This window comes from Ammodytes marinus (assembly GCF_949987685.1).
Source record: "Ammodytes marinus genome assembly, chromosome: 8".
NCBI lineage: Eukaryota > Metazoa > Chordata > Actinopteri > Uranoscopiformes > Ammodytidae > Ammodytes > Ammodytes marinus.
This window is the reverse complement of record NC_137212.1, coordinates 10,065,929-10,093,786: the sequence shown is the minus strand read 5'-3', so window position 1 is coordinate 10,093,786 and position 27,858 is coordinate 10,065,929. Positions and strand designations below refer to the sequence as shown.

The window sequence follows — 27,858 nt, the reverse complement described above, 5'->3', positions numbered from 1 at the left end:
TTCTTATATTTCCCTTCAGTTGTTTGTGTGGGTTGATAAATAATAGTCATACAAAACGTAAAATGTTGGTCCAAGTTGAAACACTGTCAACAAACCTCAGGGGCATGACTTTACTCGAAATCCGTCAAGTTCTTAGTTTTTTTTTAGGACCATTTTCCATATACCACACCACGTGGTGCCTTTTAAATTGTTTTCCATTTAGTCCACTCCTATTGAAAGTTACACTTTTTCCCACCAAATTAAAAAGAATTCTACTTCCAAGATCATATTGACACATCATTATATAAACCAACTTAGTTTTTTTTTAGATGTGAATACATTTGCGTGAAATATCCTCACACTGAATAACAATGTACTTTTTGTGCTTTTATTTTATCAATCCCATTTGAAGTCAGACCCCAAACCACAGAAAGCAAAAAATATTCAATGTTTTTTACCTAACAGGCGGTGACTGAGGCCTTGGTGATGCCTGCGTGCCCCGCCTTTACAGAGCTCTGACGTACGGACCCTACTCTGTGTTCTGCAGTTAAAGGGAGGCTCCCCGCCGTAACCTCCTCACCTCCACTCCCATCTAAAAGAGCACCCCCCCACCACCTACACCACCATCACCCCCTAATAACAACACAGGCCGCAGTGAGGGGGCTGCTGTCAGACATGGCAACCCGTCGAGTCTTTCATCTCAACAGGCACACACACGTGTTCCAACCTTAACCTATCACACACTTTAAAATACACATAGGAACGTGCGCTTCCACACACACACACACACACACACACACACACACACACACACACACACACACACACACACACACACACACACAGAGGGGAAAAAACACACGTATTCAAAAACACTGCAGTCCGTCTGCCCCATGGACGTAGCGACCCCACTGTTTGTTTCATCTCTCCACTCCTTTCTCTGCTTGCTGCTGGCACCATTACGTTAACACAAACACTATATTTCTGTCATCGTCCCCTGATCGCAGCATTCCCTTAATATCTCTCTTTCTTGTGCGGGCGTTCAGGGAATGGCCATGGGGGCCTGAAGGGATCTGGGACATGGGTGAGTTGTGGGAAACCAGAGTGCAGTCTGTGGCCTCACAGCATGCTGCCCTCTCTCTCCTCCAGCTCCCCCCTTTCCTTCTCTATCTCTGTTTCTCTTTTGGCAGACAATCACAGGAGGCTTCATGCAGATCGCATATTGCGGCCTCAAATGATCTGGGAAAACATGCCCTGTTAATGCTATGCGCACATCTGAACCCCGTTCAACTCTGGAGGCTATGGCGCGCATGCACAGTTTGTGTCTATTTCTCTGGGCGTGTGTGAGGTTATGGTTGTGTGTGTGTGTGTTTTACCTCCACATAGTCTTTGGCGTGGCCCCAGTCCCTCTTGGAGTCCAGGTTGCCCAGGCTGAAGCACTCCAGCTGGCCAAGGTGGATCTTTGCCACAGAACGACTGATCTTACGCGTCACAAAGTTTGAACCTAAAACACATACATAGAAAAGGCTTGGTTGGCATCTTCTGAATTCAATTACAGTTTACACACAGGAAGAGTGCAGAGGTTGAGCTACATCCAACACATTCAAACACGGATAGTCAGAAACAGAGAAACAACAACCAGATAAGAGAAATTGAGGCATCCTTGTTGAAGATGCAGTTAAGAACACACACGCACATGTACACACAGCATTTCAAAACTCTGCTAGTGCTCCAAGTCCGCTTAAGCCAAAGCAAAAACTCAAGCAAAAAGCCACCCTGATTCAAATCAATTCGTTACCACCTCACATTACAGCCACTGGATCTTTTTAGATTCCTTCTCTCTCATTTTCCTCTCTAATTCTCTGTTTCAGTGTCAAATCTGGGCTGGATGCCAAGACAAATCTCTAAGCATCAGTCTGTCAACCCCAAAAAGCAACAGGGAAGTTCCACCATAAAGAATGACAACCAACCAGGACCACCCTGGCTCTGCCAGTGCAGTGTCCTGTCCAGAATCACCACATTGACAGCCGATCTTTCTGCCAGATCGCCCAGCAGTGCTCCTTATTCGGAGCCGACACATGTGGCGATATTATCAGCGGGGGAAAAAATAAGCTCCTAACGAGTATTTCTGTGCCGAGAGAAAGTTTCTTTGGTGTTTTGGCGGGACACTGAGGGCTGGTGTCATGTTCTGGGTTCCTGCTGTGGGGGGAAAGATGCCACAGAGAGCCTGTGAATAAATGCACCAGACCTCCAACCCAAACACAGCATTATAATGATGGAAATCAACACTAAATATTAGGCTGTCACGTCCAATAATGCCACCATCTTAGTTGAAACAGCTTATTAGTGCTTGAGGGGCTTAACTCTGGCTAGGCTCTTCTGTCTTATGTTGAAAAGCCACAATTGCAGATATGTGGGGATATGTGAAAAAATATCATTTCAATGGAAAGCTTGAAGCCTGCATCAAAGAGTTGGCTATTTTTAGCCCGCACATCATCTCTAAATCTCCCACAACCTTATGTGAACCTCTTGGAGACCTCTTAAGAGCTCATAAATGTTCTTTTTTATTTTATTTAAACCCTTTATGTCTGACATGAATGTGGGCTTTTAGCTCTTTGCCCATCCAGGCCATAATACAGCGGCTCTGTCTCGACACTGTATCACTGTTGCCCTGACATGGAGCAGAGCCACCATTTAGACACAGGGAAATCCCATGAACCCAATCATGCGAATGCACCAAATTTGTAGTAATTATTTCATAGGAAAGTGACAGCCCTGGGCAGGCTGAGAGAAAACAGACCAGAGAAGGTTAGACACGCTTATTTGAGAAAATACAGCATGTGGTGTGTTTGGTAGCAGGTCACATGGCCCCCATGTCAACGCTGCTTTGTGGCCATGTCGAGCTGGAGTTTAAATAAGGCTCTATGCAGTCTTTAGACTTTCTCTGGGTCACTCTAAAGTCACTATTTGAAAAGTCAAATCTCCAAACCTTTTAAAATATTCACAATTCTGTGAATCAATATTATTCACACATAATTGGGGAATAGCATGTGTCTACTGAGCGTAGATAAATTGTCAATGGAAACCCCCTCCGATGTCAGACCCGTCCTGACTTTTCATCTCATCCAGCCTCAGGGCTGTTCTTTAACCTGGCAGTTCATCTGTTCCGGCAGGTACCACTGCTCCTGCTAACTGTACTCAACCAACAATTATGAATCTGCCACTGACACATCCATGAGTGTCAGCTATGCTCTCATCTCAATCAGCTAGACAGGCTCATCAGATGGTGTGGGACGTTTACAGCCACACACACACACACACACACACACACACACACACACACACACACACACACACACACACACACACACACACACACACACACACACACACACACACACACACACACACACACACACACACACACACACACACACACACACACACACACACACACACACACACCATTCCCATGTCATACTATCTAGTGCTCAAACGATTAGGCAATAGACAGAAAAGTAATGGACAATTACTTTTAAGGGGAACTCCACCGATTTTACCCATGACCATTTGTTAACTAGCCATATGGAACACTACTCAGCACACAAAAAAACCCTGTGTAATGTAAAAAGGGTCTCTTGTTGTGAGCCTCAAAACTGTATGGAAATGCATATATTGAAGAGCTGGAATGCTCTTTAAAAAATCTATTAACGCTTCAAGTTATTTATGAAACAAGCGAGTCGAACATTTCATGGAGTGCTATTTAAAGGCTTAATGTTTTCTTCTGTATGCATCTTTGAGCCTGCACTCTGTGCACAAACCTGAGCAAATTGTACACACAATCTTTTTTCTCAAAACAACCTTTGCACCATTTTGTTTTCAATGCGTTTCTCTATTCTATAATCTGTGTAAATTAAATACTTTTTGGGTTTCGATCGTTGGGTCTGACAAAAACACTTTGGAAATGTGTAACTTGTAACACCCATTATTCATTCAATGCATTGCATGCAAATACAATTCAAACTATTCTCCATATTGTATATGAAGACCCATTGGGGCGAGACAATGTAACAAGAGCCCAGATTTGTAACTACAGTAAAGTGGAAGGCAGGGGCTTGACTTGACTCAACATCCAAGGGGGAAACTTAAGTCTGCAGGTTAAACACAGGTTGTCTAAACTCTGCAGAACCGAGTTGGCTCTTTAAAAAGGTGGCTGAGGGATACAGTGTATATAGCACAGTACACCCAATCAGTAATAAAGTCCATTATCCCTCCCCCAAGCACACCTGTAGTCTCCTTGTAAAGCTCACACCTCTGTTTGGAGTGGCTTTGCTCCCTGCCTGCTCTAATTGGTGCGGTGTGGACCAGAGCATGGACCTAATGGACGGGCCTGGACAAAGCCTGCTCTGTTACTGGCTCGGGTGTTAATGTGTTTCCTTTACTGGCAGCGGCACCGCAGGACGGCCTAGGGGAGGGGGGTGGAAGCAAGCGAGGGGTGCTGGGGGAAGGTGGGGGACTAACATGAGGGTTTTCAAGCCCAAAAAGGGGCAGCAGTGGCCGTTTAACCTTGCCTGCGCCCGGCAGAAAGTCTAATAAAACCACGGCCCGTGAAAACTGAGCAGACAGCAAAACCCGTGCCAGAAACGGACACTCAATCTCTTTCTCTCTCTCTCTCTCTCCATCTTATTCTTACTCAACCGTTTCTTTTTCTCTCTTTTTTCCATCATTTCTTGGCCTGGGAAGCGATAGGAAAAAGGTAACACACGGGCTTCGTTGGCACAGCTGGGCTCAAGGATGGGGATAAAGGAGGAGGAGGAGGTGGGTGAGGGGAAATGTGCAGAGATGTCTCCCATCCAGTGCTAGGCCATGTGGGCCCAGACAGGATGGGGACGGGAGCTGTCAGCTGGGGGCTTGGGTGAGGGGAAGTCAGGGAGGGGGACTGTGGGTTTGAGGGGATTTTGGCTTTGGCTGGCCTTGGTTACTTAACACATTCTGTTGTAAGAACCACGCTGCTAAAGAAAGGTGACTTGTGAAGTCTGTCTTAAAACTCTGTTACGGTCCAGGCCTTACACACTCAGACCTCAAGATGTCTGAGCTGACAAACATTTGTTTATATTACTGTCCGTGCGTGTAGTAATATGCATTTACCAATTGAGATTTGACCGCAGTGTGATTTAGTCAAGTCGCTCTCCTGTAACATTTATTTTGAAGCCATAATGTGATGTGCGGTGATGTGATAGCTTAGCCAAATGGCGCATTGGCTCCGGAATAAAATGAAAAGCAGAGTAAGATTACATTTTTCAATCATGTCAAACATTCATCAAGTTGATTCATGCTTTACATTCATGTTACATTTGCACAGGTAGAACATCTAACTTCCTTCCCGAGCCAAGTCTCCCCTTCCAACTTTCGACCTGGCGTATGTTTTTCATCACCACGTAAATCTGTTCCAAGGTGATTTGCAGGAGGTTACAAAGTTCTCCACTTTCTACATAAAATGTGGAATGACGTAGTGACCCAGACTGTTTTAATGAGCCAGATTCCAAATATAGGACGGTGTATTGCTTACTTTTCTTAAAAAAGGTTGAACACAAAATTCCACGTATTTTCCCTATATTTTGCTGCTGAGTAATTTCTGACGAAAGCTTGTCTGAACTGGCCATGTTCTGAAGGTAAACGAGAAAAAACTGCCAATACTCCATTTTGTTTTCAGGGTTGTAATAGAAACCCTTAGGTTACCTCAACACACCTGTTTTGGAAATCAACCAGAACTGCAAATCCCATAATCCCACTATGTCTTTGAGCAATGGCGTAGGGGAGTGAAAGGCTTTGTGGTAGATTTGAGATGAAAAATGCAACCCTTCATTTATATCCCCACTCCCCATTCATTCTGATTTAAGTCAACCCTGTCCTGTAGCCTTGTTTACATGAAAATGAATGAGTAATCATCTCATATCCATCTTTTTTATCTGTACTGATAAACAGATCACTGGACATGCAGGACAACAGAGTGATCCCACAGAAGGAAATTCCCCAGATCAGGGTTTGGTCAAATCCCAACCAGGCCAAAGACCTGTCTTTATAAGCTGTCTGCCATCACCGTTATTGCACAATTTACATTCTGACTGATCTCTGGAGCCTTGACAAAGAGAGATTTTGTTGCTCTCCAAGAGAGGTCATGCGCTCAGCTCTGCCAACACAGCGTCTATTCACACCTGACAGACTGATGCCCTCGTTCTGGGCTGACTCAACTGACAGGGAGGGTGCAGAAAGAATGGGGCTGGAGGGTTACTAAGACAAAGACTAAGAAAGTTGCTTCTTTTTTGATTCAGTGTTAAGCAACAACATCAATTGAAAGCAAGAGGTGTGCAAAGGTGTGTGGAAAGTAAGGGGAGTATTTGATACATATTTTTCTTGAGCACAAACACTGACAGCACCACCTCCACATTGCAAATGAGAATCAATGTCTCACCCTAGTATCGAAAAGAAAAAAATTATGCGTCAGTCAACATCCCGTAGTTCCAATTGATCAAATGAACCCAATTACCCCTTAATTGGGTTAATTTTTGATTGTCATCCTGCTAGGCTATAAGAGGATCTGGCAAAGGCAACAGGGTGCCTTAAACTCTCGGTCCAATTAGGGCTGCTCGAAGCGAGCACTCCGTCAACACGATTCTTGGTCGTCATGGTGATCCGGGACAACAAACAGTTTTGAGTGCGGCAACCGGGTTGAGTGAAGGTAGAAACCTCAACGTCCCATGACAGGTCTTAAGCCGAGGCAGGAGAAGTGCCTTTGTTGCACACGTGACACAAGGCGGTGGAAGGTGTGGAGGATGCTGTCATCAGCTTTGCTTTGAGGCGTCAGACTCCGCTCTCTACCTGGCCATAGTTCAGCTGATGTTTTGACTGGTCTCACTCAGCCCTTTCTCATCCACACCCGATAAAACGAAAGGCCGACAAACAAAATGTGCCTGCACCATGCTCCCAAGTTCAGTCTTACAAGATACTGCCAAATCCCCCTAGACTCCCTATGACCGAGTCATTCCTTATCTGAAGATTTCCTTTTTAAAATAACCTCTCCAATAAAGGGAAAACATATCCTCTTACAGATATATCATGCAATCTGACCTTTTGGGCTCAACCTCAACAAAAGCAGAAAGATGAAGCCCAGGCATGTGGTGGCTCAGTGGCTGTATGTGTGCATATTTGAAGGGGCAGCATTGACTTTGGCTGTGATATTCTAACTTCCCCAATGCTAACTGGTCTTCTCTCCTAACATAACAGTATATTATTCTATACTGCCAAGCGTGAACCACAGAGCTTTCAGGGTGGAGAGATGGATGGGACTTCCCTAAATAAACCCAGGGATTAGCCTACAACTGGAGCTGGTCAGTAGTAGCAACATTTGATACTCTCACAAAACATACTACGGCACTGATTTAATGCAGCTAAGTAGATCAACACACTGCTAACAACTATAAATTAAACTTGGGTTTTTGTCTGAAAATCTGATTTTTGGGGACTTTGAGGTGCTGTATGTTTGTTGAATAGGGTGACCAAATAAATATATGAACTGGTTATTTTCACAGGTTTCCCCACTGATCACTCTTGCCAAGAGCCTGCGGAGTCCACTGTCTCATATATCATAGCAATATGGAATCTATTTAGCAGCCCTGCTAACGCTAATCCCCCTCTTCAGAGTCAGTGTGAGGGCTGTTTGTTATGGCTAACAACTAAGCTAACCAGAAAGGAGCTAGCCACGGTGTGAACCGGCCAGCAGATGCGGGCTTCTGTTTGCTTTGCTTCATGCTGGATTTCCAACGGGATATTTTTCCTCCCCGACAGTCCAATTCCGACCTTTTCTCTGCAGAACTATGGAGATTGGCTGTTTATTGGTGGAACAGTCAGGTGTTTACGAGAACTGTAAGAGAAACCAGAAGCAAATTCCTGCTAGAATTAAGTCATCCTGGGCGCCGCAAGAGACAGAGCTCCTTATTGAATCCCATAAAAAGGGACAGTAAGTCTGGAGGAATCCGGTGTTAAGCTCCCTCTTCCCTCTCCAGCCATTCCTAGCAGCCTCCACAAGGTTTTATGTGACACACCACACCACGCCACACTGCACCACAGAGACGATTGGCCACCGGTGGCAGACGACATTTAGAGCAAAACCTGAGTGAGTATGTCAAAGGAAAAAATTCCCTCATAAAAGGCAAACATGTATTTGTTTCTTAAAACACAGACACACTCAGCTACTGGCACGCGTTAAGACATCACATCACAGCTTTTCCAGTGTATGGGAGGGGGGTGGTGATGTCAGAGCCACTGAAACTGACATCATTGACTTCTGTCCTCATTAGTTACTAATTATCCAGAACTAAACACGGCATCTCAATCTACTCTGTCACAAGTGGGTGAACACTGGTGGAGACAAGTTTAAAAAAAAATAAGTTACAGAGATGTTCAGGGTGTGGCTGAGAACAGAGGAGTTATGAAAATTCCTCTGGCTCTGGGGGGACTGCAATGTGTATCACACAGTGCGTTTCCATGGCACAACTAGATTAGATTATCACATATATCGAACAAGACACTCGAACGGACCGTGTCACTTGTCTGAGTTTACATGGCCTTTCAGATATCGGATAAATGTCCAATGCATGGCTGTCTCCACTATGCTAGGTGGCGCTGTAGCCCTTTCAACCATGCTTTTAACAAGTGTTGAAAGAGCCACGTCCGGTTCTCTTCCGTCAATAACCCATGGTGTAGCCTATCACGCGCAGGCACACAAGCACAGAACGAGAAGTCCGATAAGCGATGTCCGATCCCTGTATACATGCAGAGAGAATGCCGACAACGAACGACTTATCTAGGTGTTCTTATCCGACATCTCTTGTCCGTTATTGTGCCGATTTGTGTGCGAAGTAGATCGGATAAAGGTGTTTACATGCAGTTTAAAAGTCCTGTTGAAGTCTTATTCGTTTAGTTACCCGATTATGAGTCTGCATGTAAACGCACTGACTGGCTCTGAAGTAGGGCTGTGTCAAAAAATCTAAATATCGATATATCGCGATACTTAGTTTCCCGATATCAGTATCGATTTTTATATCAACATATCGATTTTTTTTTATTAATTTTTTTATGATTTTTTTTTTCTTTTTTTTTTTTGCTATTCAAGGCTTTATTGACAGTGCAGAGATACAGATATGAAGTGGGGCAGAGAGGGAATGAAACAACCACGGGTCAGATTCAAACCCATATCTGCTGTCAGGCCTGAGCCTCTAGGATACTGACTATTGAAGTTAGATCAGTTTTGTTTATAAAATACTTAAGATTCACTGTGTCACAAAAGCACATTGATGTGTTTTCATTTTCATTGTGTCCTGTACAGTTAGTACAAGAGTGCATTGGATTTGTTATTTTGATGTTATGGCAGCTGCAGCAGTGTTTGATAATTTGCCAAAACCAAAAAAAGGAAGAAAAATAGTAAAGGAAGTTGTGAATGAAATAGTTTTGACTTCATTTGTCTGTACAATTATCACTATATTGTGCTGTTATGTTTGACAAGGCAACTTGTTTATGGAATATCGCAATATATCGTGATATATCAAGATACGCAATATATCGTGATATATCGTATTGTGACCAGTGTATCGTGATATGTATCGTATCGTGAAGTCCTTGACGATACCCAGCCCTACTTTGAAGATAGACATTGTTCTTTAGTCAGGTCATTTTCTTTGGTGATAAACACCAGCCCTGATAGTAAGTTAATTTAACCTTAGACCTTTTTGTCTTTCAATCTCATAATTGAGTTTATTAATGTTCAATGATGTCAAACGCACTATTATGAAGGCTACCATATAAAAAATGAATGTTGATCTGTCTACATCGATTTGCCAAAATAAAAAGATGTAAACTGTACAAAACATGAAATAAGGTGTGACAAAGATCGTCATTGACACACTTCAGACGAGTTTGAGATTAAGAGGTGAAAACTGAAAAAACCTATATAATGGCAAAGTAAACTTTCAGTTTCTCTTTAGTTTTTTGGTACCGTCACTGGAGTCACTCCACCACAGTTAAACCATCGCTCAAAGCAATTTAAAAATGCCTGTGCATGTTGGCAGTTTTATTATGCTCAAATATTCCACATGTTCTGGTGTATGTAAAGCATTCAATTGCTTTTAGATTTTATACAATGTAAACAATAAGTGGGGGCGCTCGTGGTGTAGTGGTTAGAGCGTACCCCTAGAGGCTTAGTCCTCGCAGCAGACCTGGTTTGAATCCGACCCATGGACGGTTCTCTGCATGTAATCATTTATAAAAAATAAATAAAAAATATAAAAAACAATACAAGACGTCAAGTATAGAACATTTATAAACTGTTGAATCGGTGTTCTCTCTGTACAGTTAACACAGATTACTGTACTTTTGTATCTTACACTGTAATTTGCAGTACAACCGTACACTCCAACAATGATATAATGTACCATGGCTGTGTTTTGCAGCAACAACTCCTCCCCTCTAAAGCCCCCCCTGTGGGTGCACGGTCAAACGCCCCCTCAGTGCGGCAGCGGCAGGGTCACAGCAGGCCCCAGGGGCCTGGGTAAACACTGGCCAATTCCAGCCAACACTAGCGCCACACCGGGTTGTGCAAGGCAGCCGTGGGACATCTGGCCACATCACAGCTTAGCGGTTCCTGCTTTATGAGCAACAACAGCCGTAGCTCTGAGAATAGTAGTGGCTGGAGTAAACCCAATGGCCTGCTGGAGAAATGCTGACTATGGAGAAAAAGAGGAGTAAGACATGGAATGAGGCAAGAGAGGAGGAGGAAAGTGTGTGTGGCAAGAAGGGAAAGATAGAAGCAAAGTCAGAGAGGGAGATCAGAAAGAGCTGACCAAGGACCAAAGGCTCAGGACGTGTTATCGTGTGGGCAGCGTGCTTTGCCCTTATAAGGCAATTATGTGAACATGAGGGATAGAACACAAGCACCTCTGCTTTTAATTAAGAAAATCAAGTCATAAAGTCTATTTAATGTAGTAGTAGTAGTACCTATTCAACAGTAAATAGTGACCAAAAGGCTGAAACAAAGCTTATAAATGCCAATCCTACATCTTTTCAATTGAAGCTACCCACTAGAAAAGGGAAATATTGGAAAGCAATATACAAAGAAAGAAAAACGATTATTCACATGTGTAACCCGTGAACATAGTATTTAATTGTTGTTGAAAACCAAAAATAATGCAAAAGATTAGCACTTTTTCATAATAGAATCCGACACAATAGGTGTTTGTATATTTATTAATTAATTTATCTGGAAGTGACTATGAATTAGCCTCAACATTATCTGACTTATTTTATAATGTGAACATTGGGAATGTTTTAACAATAGATTGGTGTGATAACAGTAGCCCCCGTTTTTGATAATAAGTATGGCAGAAATTAGTGAAAGGCTTCCAGAGCCCCGGGTGACATTTTAACTTTGAAGTGCTTTTTATTTGTCTGACCAACTGTCTGAGTCCAAATGCCGAGAATGTTTGGCATCTTTAGTTAATAAATGATCCAACTTATTAACCAATTAATTGTTCAACTGAAGTTTCTGTTGATTGACAAATTGTTCTAGCAGGACTTATCTGCATCACTCCTCCTGTCACCCAACCTATTATTTCTACCTATTTCTTAGCACCTCCATGCATCATTCCCAGATCGACTGTGTCGACTAATTCTCCATTACAAGACCTCGTTGGTGACCACATCACCTATTCTGGACTGGCTGTAAACTACACCAGTTCCCACACCTATCTATCTGTGGTAACCCATTAGGGTTTACTGGCTGACCCCTGACCTTGGCTGGGGTCGTGGCCAGGGCCTTCATTAGGGGATAAATCATAAACACCTGAGCGGCTGACCTGGGGCTGCAGTCATGTGGTATTCATTTTGGGTCTCGGTGGCGTGTAAATCGGGTTAAACCAGCGCCTGTGACCCTCGGGGCTCGGAGCACATATTAAAAATGCAACCACAGCCCACTCACTATGTATCAGAATGTGTGTGAGTATGTGTCAAGTAGTTATGAGAAACCTGGCTCCACGGGAGAATGAATACGACTTTATATCGAGTGTGAAAGCAAATACTTTTACACAATCCAACAATGGCCTACCCTTCTGTTCCACTGCCTTATTGTGGTTGTGACGTCAACATTTTTCACCAAAAATTATGATTCCTGATCTATAATTATTTCTAATTGGCAAAATACTTAGACATTATTAGCCATGTGATAGAAAACAGACGTTTATTTACTTTATTATATTATATTATATTATATTATATTATATTATATTATATTATATTATATTATATTATATTATATTATATTATATTATATATATTATATTATATATTATATTATATATTATATTATATTATATTATATTATATTATATTATATTATATATTTTTTTTTTATGTATAATCAATCTTATTTTCAATATATAATAATAGCCATTGTAAGTCAGTACCTATCTAGATCCAATTTTAATGAAATGTGCAGCCTCAGGAAATGAATGGTAAATTAAGGACTGTTTGAGAGATTGTGTGTGCTTTGGGAACAACTGTTGCCTAAAACTCCGTTGTCATGTTAACATCGATGTATTTTTTACATTCTCTAAATACATAAATAAGATTGAAAATTTGAATTTTATTTTACATCAGTTTTTGTGCATTTTTTTACAGCAAAATAAAAATGTGTTTACAGCTTAAAAATTGTTATATGTATTTGTAATTGAATTTGAGTTTTATTTTGTCTACAATACGTGTGTTTTGCTTTGACTCGTTTGTCCTCTTGTCTGATCCTCATAGACAACAGATAGCAGACAGGAATAATTGAATCAAAAAGCCTTTGTTCTCAGTTGTTGTTCTTCCTTGATGTTAGAAAAACTTTCCCCTCGGTTCTTGTGCAATCTTTAATAATGCTCTTGTGTCTTCTCCTCTATTGCTATCAGATGCTGCAACAACCTCGTTCCCACATTAGGACAAAACAATGTGTGGTGACATTGAAGAGCGGAGTGCCTGTCGTGCTTGTGTGCGCTCACCTCTCCTCGGGCTCTCGTGGTTGAAGAGGATCCCGTTGACAGCAAACATGTTGTAGGCCTCTCGAAAGTTCACCACGATCCAGTACGCGTAGAGCTTTGCAGCACCTGAGAGGAGACAGAAATATTAGTTTTAGAAATATTCACGCAGAATTGTGAGGCGATTGCACTTCACACAAAAACCTTCAGATCCACATATTTTCCTGTGTGCACAATCAGACTTTACACTCACTCATGAGCAACAACATTTCACACAGCTACGAACACGCTTCAGTCTTACAAAGTGACAAGCAAAGCACATAGAAAGAGAGAGACACTGATGCTCTCTTCTCAAAACTGCAGACAAAAAAAAATGTCATAAAAAAAGAAGAAAGATTTGGTGTGGTAACTACACTACATGTCATAGTTGAACACAGCGGTTCAGCAGATCGTATTTCAACATCAACAACGTGAACTGAAGACTCCTGCTGATTGACCTAAAGCAGGCCTGTACAGAAAGTCCCCCTCTCTTCTCCTCTCACCATCCTCCTCCACCTCCTCCCTTCTCCTGTGATGAGGGGAATACCAGAGCGAGCAGAGGGGAGGCGCCCGTTGATTAAACCGTAGGTCAGGAGGATGTACACTGGAGGTGAAGGGAGGTCACCATGAAAACTCCACCTCCCCCCCTTTTCCCAAGTCTAATTAATAGATGAGCAGCTCTCCTCACGATGGTATGTGGCTCCCATGCAGCCTCAGATTGAGCGTTGACAGATGGGGAAAGTGTCAGTGAGGAGAGCATTTAGACAACAGAGAACATGAAACTCCGATCGCTCACACATGCGTACAACCTGTGTGTGTGTGTGTGTGTGTGTGTGTGTGTGTGTGTGTGTGTGTGTGTGTGTGTGTGTGTGTTGAAAGTGAGTGCTGAGTGCTGTGGATATAAAGGTGTCTTTGTTAAAGTGAGAGCCACTCCAGTCTTCAGTCAGACGTTTGGCCTCAGGGTGTGTGGAGAGCTCAAACGCTGCCCAAGCACTGAAGCCCCCTATATTCAAAACACACACACACACACACACACACACACACACACACACACACACACACACACACACACACACACACACACACACACACACACACACACACACACACACACACACACACACACACACAAGTAAAAGGTGCTGCAGAGGTATCAAGAAATATGTGTTTGTATTCCCTTAGATTGCCATACACAACTGTTTGACGAATTGTGCAAGGTAGAAACGGTTAGGTAGAGTGTGAGTGTGTGTGGGTGTTTCCACAATGATGTACAGCACATTAAGCATGTGTCTATTACCGTAAGGTGAGCGAGGGTAGAAGGGCGTGGTTTCCTTCTGAGGGATCTCCTGAACTTTGCCGAACAGCTCACTGGTGGAGGCCTGGTAGAACTTGACGGTGTTGGTCAGATTGCATGTCTTTATGGCATCCAGGATACGGAGGGTCCCTACACCGTCCACGTTAGCCGTGTACTCAGCCAAGTCAAAGGAGACCTAAGGGTGAGGAAGACAGCAAAAGAGAGCGAGAATCTATTAATGATTGATGCAAATTCCGTAAATGATTACCAACATATTCCTAAAAAAATATACAGAGTGAGTAACACACAGAAAAAAAATAAGGTCAATATGTGAGGGCCAGAACTACATCCTGTAAAAGCTGTCTTCCATTATAGATCACATTTCAACAGAGTGCATACAAAGTCTTCCCTACGACAATGATGGAGAATGTGTTGATTCTGAAGTCCATACCTCAAACTACATCCTCCAACTCCCACAATGCCTGTTTGCACTATTGAGAGAGCCAATAGAGGAGGGAACTTAAACACTTTTTGGGGGAAATTACGTTTAAATTAGAAATGGATGTGTGCGTGCATGACTGTGCGAGCATGTGCGTGTGTGTGTGTGAGACACTGTGTACTTGGACTGTGTGAGCGCCAGGTCGGCCTCAGGCTCCAAATCAGGCGTGACGGTTAAAAGCCGTGCCGGTTAGTGGTCACCACACCTGGAGCGAGCGGCATGAGCCACGTCTGTACTAAAGGAAATGCTTTGGCCCTTTAGTGCTTCCACACCAGCGCTGTGCACGCGGCCGGATAAAGACCCCTTATTTAGAGCCGGGAACCAAAGAACACTGGGGCCTCTATTCCACTCAAACTCCACACACATGCATTCACTAAACACACACACACACACACACACACACACACACACACACACACACACACACACACACACACACACACACAGTGAGCAGGTTTGATCGGGTTCAATTACACTCCTCGGCTTAGTGTAATTACCTGTGACGCTCCACTCATGCTTTTACTTTGCATTCTGGCATTTTCATTTACATTGACATCATTTGAAAGAGAAAGTGAGGGGACACTTTACACAGCAGCGTGCACATACTGTACATTACATGCTGACGTCATCTACACTAGTCATACAGCAAACACAAGAGGTTGACAGTCATAACTGTCCAAAAAAAGAAATCCAATTCAAATACACAACAAACTGAAGCCTTAAAAATAATGACCAGTTGAATAAATGCCTCTCTGTAAAACCGAGGCTCAGTGGAAACTGAATATTATTATTTACTGAAGAGATTATGCGTGATGTCCATCAATATGTCAGAAAACAGTTTTACTCTTGGTGACATGGCCTCAAAATCAATATTAAAGATGAGACTATTCTACCACAAACACAGGTAAAAAGATATTCTTTAAAACAAAGGGTAAAGTCTCAATGTAGCATATAATGAGTCTAGAGTTTCAATAGTGCAGCAAAAATGAGACAGACACAGACTTTGTCCTGATGAAAACCTCAGTGCCAAAACTAAACAGGTGTGACACAAGTGCTGTAACGAGGAGATTTGCATCGCAGATTCCTACATTAATAGCTGTGTTCCCATCAACATTTAGTGCACATTTTAAGCAGATTTACAGAAAAACAGGGGCAGGAAAATGCAATTATTATTTATTTATTTTATTATACGTTTTGCTCCACTATTCCCGAGTGAATATTAGGAACTGAGTGCGCACATGTCTGCTATTTGTATTATTTTCAGTGGAGCGGAGGGATCAGTGGACAGTCACTTTAGGTTTATTCACAATTCAAAGTTGTTTGCATTAATCTTTGGTGCATGAATAAAAAAAAATTAAATCCTTCTCAAATCTTTTGACATTGCAGAGAAACCTGAAATCTTGCCACTTAATGTGTGAGCCCTTCTGCATAATATATTGGTTCACAACTAAGTATTGAAAACATTCAAATAATGAAAGTAAGTTTGCAACCAATGTCAAGTCAGATTTTAAATTTTCAATCTAAAACGTAATCTATGATCAGATAGCTCTTAATTTAATCGACTTTTATTTAGACAAAACTTGTCTTATTTTATTAAATTACATATTAGGGCATTGTCAAATATATTGTTTTATCTTGAATAAAGTAGTATTTTATGGGATAGTATGATAACATATAAAAGGTGTGGTATATTATTACCTCAATACATGTTAAAGGAATGCTTTGAATGAAAAGTAAATGGCACAACGTCATGTATTGGTTGTTCAGGTCAGGACTGGTGGAGCCAGCGTTGGCTCTTGATGAAGTTAAAACCTGAAGCAGACAACACACGCCTGGGTGTTCAGTGAAGAGGTTGGGCACGGTCCCACACACACACACACACGAGAGCCATCCCAGACATAGTGTAATGGCAGCTCTCTCAGGTCCACCTTCAGTCTCTCTCTCCGTCACCGCCAAGCTCCTCCTCTTCTCCACCTCTTCCTTCCCTGCACATTCCTCCTCCTGCTTTGTCTCCCTGGACCTCATAAACATTACTTTATACTACTACAGTCCCTCCCATCCCCTCCTCTAACCCTCTGCCTCCATTCCTCTTGTTTTTCCAACACTGAAGAGGTCTGTACGCACACACACAGACTTCAGGTATCAAAACCAGCTGAGAGGGGCAGGGTCCAGGACGCCTTGACAACTTAAATCAAACAAATTGCCTTAATGCCTCCATTCTCTGTCATTATGTAAGGCAGGGCCTGAGCGCTGACGCTTTAAAGGCCAGACGCTCTAGTGAGCGTGCGCGTCTGCGTGTATTGGGGGGGCGGGGGGTGATAGCTGCTGGGCCCCTCGCTCGACCTGGCAGATATTGTTCACTTCTGGGAAGTCAGCCAGGCTCTGTCAGCAGCATTTTGGGTCCGCCCCCGACTTGAAAAAAAGTGATCCGTTTAAAAAGCTTCTAAATGTACAGGATATATGTGCCGCATTTAGTGGTTTCATTTCTTTCCTGCTCACACAAGGCCTGTTGAGATGCATGCAGGAAACTGGGGAATGCGACTCTGTGCGTGTGCGTGCATGACTGTGTGTGTGTGTGTGTGTGTCTTGACAGATGTATAAATATGAGCTACTTTTATTCAGCCCTGTGCATACTAGGGCTGGCCCGAATTATTCGAATATTCGAACACTCGTTCGGAATATTAGTATTCGGAGCTTAAATTAGTATTCGGAGCTTTGTTTTTTTATATATATATAATTTGTTTTATTTATTTATTTATTTTCAAAAAAAAAATAGCAAGAAGCTAGTACTGCAATATAATATCAAATAATTTTATATTTGGATATAAAAGTTAGTAATATTGTAGTAGTAGTAGTAGTAGTAGTATTGCTCATTTAGGAGGATATTACATCACTAAGTGTCATAGCGCATCCATTAATCCATTACTTCACCTCCGAGCGCGTAAATCTTCAACAAAATACGCAGATACTGTCAAAATCGGTTCCAGGGAATATATAGGGATTATTAACGTTTTTTTTTTTTTAAATGGATTTTTTTTTTTAATTTTAATTTTAATTTTTTTTTGATGGTGTGTTTTTCTGGAACGAATATTCGAATATTCCCTCGGAAAAACCAACAAATATTCGAAGCCTGAAAAATGGCATTTGGGCCAGCCCTAGTGCATACCTGCATGGCCATCCATACAGAATAATATAAAGGCATTAACCGAGAGAGTTGTATTGTGTTCAGAGAAAGAAAAAAACCTAATCACACAACAACACAGAAATTGCTAAAGTTGTTTGAAACCAAGAGATCAATGATTATCAGCCGAGTTAGGTTTCTCCAGAAAAAAAGTGGAGAAAGAAAGAAGTGCTTTACTATAGTACAAATATGTAATAGATCAACTGATTTAATCTAATGGTAATTATGAGCGTAAAATAATGAGCATTATTGAACGTAAAAGGTACTGTTTATCATGTAATAAATATTGATTTGAAGCAACAACAACAACAAAAATACAAATGTTTCATGTTTCTAATGTTCAAAGTAATAAAAAAAAGAGGAAAATCTCAGATTGAATTCTTTTTTATTATAACCCAATACAAACCTGCTCCCTGGTCCAATGCCATTTGTCCAGAGGCATCTCCACAGTTAAACACTGATGCGGCAGATTTATGACCTCTGTGGTTAACCATGATCATGCCGAGATTCCAGAGAAATTACTAAAGAAACTAATGAAAGCAGTTGGAGTGCTCCACTGCGAGCGCCCATTTATTGTTATCATGGACTATGTTGTCAAACAGTGAAACTCTGGCACATTCCTTCCAACCACAAACACCTAAATAAAGAAATCACTGAGACGCCCTGGAGGGGGAGATGGCAGAGAGAGGGGGGGGGAGAAGACGAGAGACAGGTATGTGAGAGAATAAAATCGAGAGAGAGGGAGAGAGAGAAAGTGTGTGTGGAAGTGCATGTGTGTGCAGGAGCATGGGTGGGGGTTTTGTGCAGGAAAAACCACAGTCAATTACACCTTTACTCATCACATTACAGGCCAAGTGAAATTAGAGCAGTCGTGTGTTAACAGGGCAAAGACAAACGGGCTGAATTCCCTCCAGGAGAAAGAGGTTTAGACCCGACCTGGCAAAGCCACGCACAGCCAGACAGATCAATTACTCCGCTTTCATCAACTCCACTGCAGTGTCACTCATCTGGAATACAAAGCCCAAGATATAGTCCCCACTGTCCCACTGCAAACGTGAAGCCTTAGTGCAGCATCAGTCTTAAGTGTTTAGAGAATTAGGCAGCAATAAAAAGGTGTTAACGTCTAATTCACAGCAATTGTAAAGGGAGAGCCTATAAAAGCTGCAGCTGTGATAAAGATGTAACACCAGGCAGAAGCATGGGGATTGACTCCTTCGACGGCACAATAAAGGAGCAGTCTGTAAGATTATTTACTCATAGTTGTGGAATTACTATGAAGTGCAGTGTTTAGAGGTTGTTTATGTTGCCCTTGCCTGAGTTGCTTCCATTAAATGCAATTTATTTCATTATCTATTAAATGCAATTTCAATATTTTCTTACGTGTTATTCTTAATGTATGTTAAGCCCCTATAAATTGCTATACATTGCTGAATTGTGCTATATAAAATCCTGATCCCAACTAAAGGTGGGTTCACTTAAAAATAAGTCAAATAATACATTTGGATCATGAAGTAAAAATAGATTTATTCATATTCTGCACTGGTTTTGATTAACTGTTCCAGTGATCAAGTCTTCATTAGGCCTATTAGCTTCCCACTACTTTAATATATACAGTAATGAAAAGCTTAAATTATTTTGTATTCATTTTAGTGATTATTCATTGCAATGTTGCAAGTTTAATCTGGATCAGAACTTTGTGAACAACTGGGCCTCGATTCCTTTTCAACGGACTGTAGAACAAAGTATCTCACTGTTGCTGAACGATGCTTCCAGAGTGTCTGCCTCAAGTAAATGACAATTTAAACCATCACCACATGATGGTTATAGTCAACACTAAACATTAAGTATATGATTTGTAAAAAAGACTGTTTGCCTGTAGTAACACAAATTGATTTTGAGTTACTCCACAAATTTAGCATGTTTTCATACCCACTGTGGCCTAAGTTACTGTTGCTGTATTCAGGCCCACGCAGAAATGACTGGATCTCCGTCATCATGTGTTGCTGTGTTGTGATGAAATATGAGGGGGAATCTCTCCCACCTCCAGTTCTATCTTGTTGGAATTGTGTCACTAAAGCTCGTCTGCTCAAAAAACACAGCCACACACCTGTTAGAAAAACAAAGGGCTATATTTTTCCCTTGCAGTGTGCCAATGTGCCTTTCCCCGAGATGCAGACACAATACTATCCAAAGGAGAGTAAGTAAGAAATGTACACAGTGAAAAGTGAGTGACAGGGAAAGCGAGGGAGAGGCGTGAATGTATGAAATTGCATCATCCCGCAGGAACGTGCGTTGGCCCTGTGATCAAGTGATTTCTCGCCGGGAACCGAGTGTTCTTAAAATGGATTACAACAACAATATGAGCCCATCCAATGGCCTACGCAACACCATGTCAGATTTGAGACTTCACCATTAGGAACACTGCAGCCACTGATTCCAAGACATATTTAACATTTCAGAAATTCTGAAAATATGCACTATATACAATACACTCACACATACTTTCTTCAACCCCAGCGTCACTGAAGCGCTTTGTGTTAAAACAGGAGACATTTTTAGTCTACAGATTAAATATTCACACAGTGACAAACGGAAACAATACAGATTCTAAAGAGCCTAATTACAGAGTGCAGCATCTGGTAGCATAAGCTCCTTGAAAACTATGACAGGTTTTCAATGCTTACCAAAGTTTTTTTTGTCCAGTTTAAAACAACAGCTATAATAAGATACAATAAAATATATGTTATAATGTCTTCAAATACAAAAGGTCTGACATATTTGCATGTTGACTTGCACATTTTCTCTTTGATGACGTACAACTTGACTTTGACTTTTTCGGAAAATATTTTTCTAAATTATACTTTCGGGGCCTGCTTAGCAACGAGGCTCCGCATGACACAAATGTCCTTATCTGCCAACGTCTGCAAGTGTCCGTGAAACCCAAAATTACTGACTACATGGACTGCCTGTACAACCTTTTGAAATGACGTTCGCCTATGCAAATCCCTGTGAGAGTCCACTGTCTCCACGCGTGTCCATCTTGGAGATTTTCAAACCCCATCATCAGACCAGAACGTTGATATGGGAAGATTTTGCAAAACCACAATTGTTAAAAAAAAAATTTTTTTTTTTAAATCACAGAAAATGCTCTATAGATACGAGCATGCACTCGGGCCCGTCATAACTACTTTATGCTACTTCACCTTCCGACTGTAAGAAGACAGGTTAAGTCCTATTAAACCTGAACTTCACTGTAATAAAAAACTATCATTGATATTGCTTTGTGTTCCTTGGCAAACCATCTTTCAAAACAGAGAAATAAATGCAGCATGCTTTGAAACCTGATTTTGTCTCCTCACTGTACGCTATGATCAAGCGCGGGGACAGTGACTGAACGTGAGGCCAAACGCTGAAATGTTGATCTCATTGAAGAGAGCTTAAAACAGGTAGGATTTAAAAAGTAAACTTAAACACCTTAAAAGATAAAAGGAAAATGCCTTCCACATTATCTTGATTTGATTTTTCTACCAGGGATCTGTACATGGCATGACATGCATCAAACCCACTAATCCCCCCCGCCCCCCCCGCCCCCCCACCGATGTTCACTCATCATGGCTATCATATCTCTGTCTAATTACAGGTATGTTGTGCTCGGTCGGTGTGGGGGCGGCTGCAGCTATGGCGATGAAAAAAAATACAAGTCAAACACATCAGGTGTATGTAGGAGAGAGACAGATGGAGACGTGGTCGTGTGGAGGAATCCGTGCTGCGAGAGCATATGTCAGGGCAGGTAGAAGGAGAGCTGGAGACTAGCTGTCAAACTGAGAAATGAACAGAATGGAGTCTGGAAAGTCCCTGTCAGCCTCCCTCCCGGCACTCCACTTTATCTCTTTCACTACTTTACCCTTTTACTGTGCATCGCTTTACTTGACGGCATTGACGTGAACGCGTGGTGGAAACGTAGGCTATTTAAAGAATGTGTATGGACTCCTGGTCCCCACTGTAAGAACACCACAGTAGTCAATAGTGTAGTATTTCATATACAGTGTCACACAATAGAGAAATACATAATAGATACCCTTACAATAACTGAGAAGTACTTACATTCGTAACTTATTTTCCTCAGATAAGTAATGTTGATATCATTTCTAGATTGGTTTAATCAAAGCAGCTAATACAATGTGTGTTTATCAGGAGAGCAGACAGCAGAGGTGCAGTGTTAGACAGTGTTCCTTAAAAGTTGGAGCCCCTGAAAAAGTCAAAACGAGAAAAGAAGAATCCCCTTGATTCCTGCCTTCACTCTGTAGCGTGTTCCACCCTGCAGAGATTTACCACCACTCACTCACTCACTCCCACCTCGCAAATACAAACAGACGTGTAAACATGGCAACAGGTATTACTGCAATGGGCTGCGGTAATGTTCCCCGGGGGACTGTGTGGAGCAATCACACATGTACACACACATACATGAATACACAGGTAGAAACAGTGATGTCATCAGTGACTCTCTCTCTCTCTCTCTCTCTCCATGAATTTTTTTTTTACACATCTGCAACAGGACGTGAAACTACATCCCATCAGCACACTGTCTGTCCAATAAACAGATGATTGTACTATAACCCGGCTGACACCAGGCTGAGCACTGACTCATTTTAAAGTATCTTAGCCTCAAGGGTGGTACTGTACAACACAATGGAGTTAATTCAAGGCCCTGAATCATCTTGTAAATCAACTGACGAGACTGAGTCTTTATGATCTTTTAAGTCCTCGATAAATTAGTGGGACACAGCTCATCACCTACTGCCGCCTCTTATTGGTGTTTTTTTTTGCTGAAATATAACACTGAACTACAGGACCGAGGTGTGGAACTTCATTTTGTTTGTGGTTTCAGGAATGATTGATGGCTGAGGTGGATGTTGCATATTATTTGCCCTGCATAGATAAACACATTACGATGTTTAGCGTCTTTTTTTCCCCTCTTGGTTGAAGTGTCTTTTCTAGCTTTCAATCTCAAACATCATATCAGTAGAAGTGAGACCTTTGAGTTTCAAGATAATCCCTATATAACCACAATATATTATTATCATTATTATTATGAGCCCTGACACACAGGAAGACAAGTGAACACCACAGGAACCCAACAGCATCCTAAAAGAGAGATACCATCTCTCCTTCTTCCTTCACACTTTTTTTTTTTTTTTAATCAGCTGAGCAGGACCAGATGACTTCAAAGTGAGCGCACAGAGGAGAGGTGAGAGAAGACCTCCCACATGTAAGCCCCCCTGCCAGGCCCAAAGCCATTCCCTTTTTCCACCCCCCTCCCTCCCCAAACTCCAGCTGTTGCTCCTGCTCCATTTGGCTGTAATCAGCACCCAGCATCATCCCTGATTAGAGAAGGGGGGGGGGGTAAGACTGGACAAATTGGCACATTCTTCTCCACCCCTTTCCCCTCTCTCGCACACACCCACTGACCCAACTTAAAATCAGGCAGCACCCCCTGTCAAACCCCTCCACCTAACCAAGCCCAGCCTGTACCACTTGCTTGATGAATGCTGTCCTTGTGAGCAGAGGAAGCCACCAACACACCACCCTCCCTTTACACACACATATACACACACTTGTAGGATCCTTAAATAGAAGTGAAGTTTGGAGACCACCGCCCCTGCAGGTGCTACCTCTCTTTGGTTACACACACACACACCACCACAAGAACACACCCATAAATACACATGGACCGGAGTCAGCCACTATAACGCATACCAACACACACTGTGGCTGCACTGGTAGATGTCAGACTGAGCCATGTGACCAAAATGGAGTCCAGATTTTGATCTAACCTTATGCCCGATTTAAACAACCTCCTCTCTCTCTCTCTCTCTCTCTCTCTCTCTCTCTCTCTCTCTCTCTCTCTACTCCTGCCTCACCTCAAACCCCACTCAGTATATACCGGCCCACCCAGGACCCCCTGGACAGGAGCAGCAAAGCAGCTGTGTGTGTGTGTGTGTGTGTGTGTGTGTGTGTGTGTGTGTGTGTGTGTGTGTGTGTGTGTGTGTGTGTGTGTGTGTGTGTGTGTGTGTGTGTGTGTGTGTGTGTGTGTGTGTGTGTGTGTGTGTGTGTGTTATGAACTTGTGAGCCGATTTCTTCAATATCATATGAATAAAGTAAAATGATGTATGTAATAACAGCTGCTAAATATAGTCCCAAATAGCAACATTCTTCTCTTGTTTGAGTCACGTTTACTACCATCAACTGTTTTAAGATTAGGCTTCATCAGTTTTTAGAATAGGGAAATATCCATGACCCATTTCTAAAATAATTATACCATCACCAAAAATCTATGGGCTTGGCAGTTTTCACATGAGCAAGACGTGATTCGAAAAAATACCCGTTTGCCAACATAGACAAACAGGTAGTTACAATGGCTGTTTACTATTGGATTCACTGCAATAACCTGTGTAAATCCAATATGCTTTGTTTTCATACGTATATGTAAATGTATTCTGGCGATACAGAAACCTGCAGAGCCACCCAGCCCTGGCACTTTGCTTAATAAAAGCCAACCGTCAGATAGGTGCATCACACTTTATCGTGATGGCACCTCTGTCTGACAGTTTGAGGACGCTGTGTCATAAAAGGTGGCGTGATGTAGGCGTGGCAAACCTTTCCCGTCCTTTCCTAAACCCTGTCACACCAACAGCTTTCATCTGGAGCGGATTAGAGACATTAGCACTCTCTTATCTTTACGCCTTCCTCCGCGTCTTTCACCATCTCCCCCTTTTTCCTGTCTCTCCACTCCCACACAACACCCACCCCCCTTTCATTTTGCCATCTCTGTACCCCTGCATTCTTAATATTCTCTGAAAAAGGTACTAGGGAAAAGAAAATAATTCAGTTCTACGGGGTTGAAACAAGAAGCAGTGCACACAAGCTGGGCGACAAACAGGCTGCCACACTGTTGTAGTCTCACTGTTAAACTGTTACACTTGTATTAAGACATAGCTGGCCCTTATTCAAGTGCATAAATCAGCACACAGGCTCATATTTCCATACTGAAAACCAGCCAAGTCTACTCTGCTGTGTTTGAACACACAAAGTATGCAGCTCAGTTAAGGGAAGAGAAGTTGATCAATCATAATCCTGACACCGGCTGTGCACAATACACACAGATAATGTGCATTATAATCACAAGTGACCATACTACAATTACTAAACACAGCTGTGTGTGTGTCTGTGTGTGTGTGTGTGTGTGTGTTTGTGTGTGTGGAATGTGCAAGAGGATTACGAATATTACAGAAGCGCTAAAATTAACCAAGCCCTTACAAACAAACACACAATACACACAGCCGGTAATCCACATTAATACCGGCCATCAATCTTGGAGCCGATGGCTGTCCTTATTGGGAAGAGATACCGCAGGGTGCTTAATGGGCGTACGTGTTGCAGAGCCTGGCCCGTTGTGGGAATTCAATCTGTCATTTATCTCACTTAAAATGGCTCCAGATAGCCGATGGCTTTGACACTGGTCTGACCACGGCAATGTATACTGCAGCTCATTGTGTTGGTATTTACAGTACCATTAAAATATCTTTGCCGAGCTGACGATGATATTTACCAAAGCTACTGCCCTAAATATTACCCCTCTCTCATCACTTCATCAACAACTGTCTCCCTCTGTGGGGCCCTCAGTGTTAAGTTCATTGCTACGCGCACACACACACACACAACTCTTACTGTCTGCGTCACATGACCTTAAATACCAGACCACACATGTCATCAGCAGAAACTCATGATTCACACTTTCAAAGACCCACGTGGACACACACACACACACACACACACACACACACACACACACACACACACACACACACACACACACACACACACACACACACACACACACACACACACACACACACACACACACACACACACACACACACACACACACACACACACACACACACACACATTGAAGAAAGGTTATCTGAAAACAATTGCCTGGGTTCAAGTACCAGCAGGGCTCCACCCACCAGGTTGGGAACACGGGACTTAAGGGGTCAGCTCGCAGGGTCGGACCGTTGGCGAGTGGCCCGGTCTTCTTTGAAGGAGGCATGTGGCAGGGAAGGCTTTTTATTCGGGAAGGGGAAGTGCTCTGCTGGAAGTTTGGGATATCAATGGAAAGGCTTTTTCTCTCTGCCACACAGGGCACCAGAGATGCTTTCCGTTATCTTCTACTACTTATCTTACCACAGGCGGAAAAAAAAGCAATGTCAAAGAAACATGTTACAGGAACGTTCCAGCATAAAGAACTGAAATCCAAACCGTGGAGAGGAAAAGATGCACGCAGAATACAGTGTTTAAAACTACAGTAGTGAAAACATTAAGTATCAAGTTAAAACTGTGGTAAAAAGGAGTTATGGGACTACAATGTGACAGTGTTGATGTGGATGGAATATATAGCAAGTCAGTGGGTGATGGACAGATGATGGTCAGCCCACAGGCGAACATGTATGGAAGAAAATCTGCCGACCCGAACTATCCCACGATCCAACAGCAACCTGGATCAACCACAAGAGCAACCTCTGGCTATACAGCTGTTTGCTGCAGAAAATATAATCATATCCACACACACACACACAGGGACGCGCTCACACACACACCAGCAGGGAGTAGTTTGAAAGTAACTCAAGTTACAGATAAGGCCAAAATGTGGTCTCTCAGTATAAGGTCTGACACTGTCCTGTTCACATGTCAAAAAAGATAAATTGTACAGTACATTTTAGAGTAGCTATCCTCAGGGCAGGGTTGATAGAACTGTTGATAGAAGACATCACTTAAAGCTACAGATAAATTGTTTTATTCTGTAAAAGGGTTGCACATGGGTATGTGCTGAATACAAATGACCAACTTTAGCACCCCCCAGTGGTAGTGACAAACGACATACATGAAAGAACATCACGAAAAAAAAATAACTATTCCGTTGTATCAGTACGGGGAAGTTGTTTTGCAGAACCTGTACCTTGTTTTGTATCCTAAAATGGCTAGTCATAGTTTGGACTTCCAGTACAATAAACAAAAATAGTTAATTTTCCGGTCTGGTGCTCATAATCTATGTGCACAAACATCTAGCAGCCACAATAAATCAGCTGGTGTTCACACAGAAAGAGTATGTACATTATCAGTGTTACCTGAAACTTCTGAAATGGTAGTTTTCCTTGAAAATGTGTATTAATAATGTTGTTAGCTTTTGAACGCGCTAATCTAAATAATAAAATAATATGGGACGTTGCCATTGTTTTAGGGACTTAGATGCCGACCATGAACCATAACCATTTAAGTATGATCCCTTGTTTCCCCACTTCCTACTTTCACAAATAAAATAATAAAAATGGCCGAGAACACTTAACTTGAGTGGCATCAGTCCACTGTGATGGCTTTACGTCCCTCTGTGGTACAATATTGGCTCATCCACGTAATGCATCCAACATCCAGAGGCCTTAACCTTTAGCTATGTTATCAATCAAGTTTGCAAATTAGGTGGCACCTACTTAACTTGGTCACCAAGGGCACAGCTACCAGTTCATGCAGACATGAGAGTCCGGACTCATATCTGGTGTCCCCCTTGTTTATCTTTCCACAAGAGTTCTCTGTCCTCACCTCCACTCCACCACCACCACCACCACCACCACCACCACAGCAGCCGGAGCAACAGAGCAACTTCTCCTCTCAGACCTCCGCCTTCCCGACCGCAACCCGTCCAGCCCGGGTCGACTTACCCGTTTACCGCGTGGGAGCGGATACA

The 27,858-nt window shown here is 42.4% G+C and overlaps 1 protein-coding gene across 1 annotated transcript in view; it reads right to left on the bottom strand.

Moving 5' to 3' along the window:
- The window catches only part of gmds (GDP-mannose 4,6-dehydratase), a 148,801-nt gene that overhangs the window by 91,850 nt on the left and 29,093 nt on the right, over nt 1–27,858 (bottom strand). Inside the window, exons 5-7 of the mRNA XM_080032494.1 lie at nt 14,377–14,569; nt 13,065–13,169; nt 1,356–1,483 (exon numbers count right to left, since the gene is read on the bottom strand). Of these exons, the coding sequence (XP_079888620.1) occupies nt 1,356–1,483; nt 13,065–13,169; nt 14,377–14,569 (426 nt within the window). The remainder of the gene's footprint in view (nt 1–1,355; nt 1,484–13,064; nt 13,170–14,376; nt 14,570–27,858) is intronic.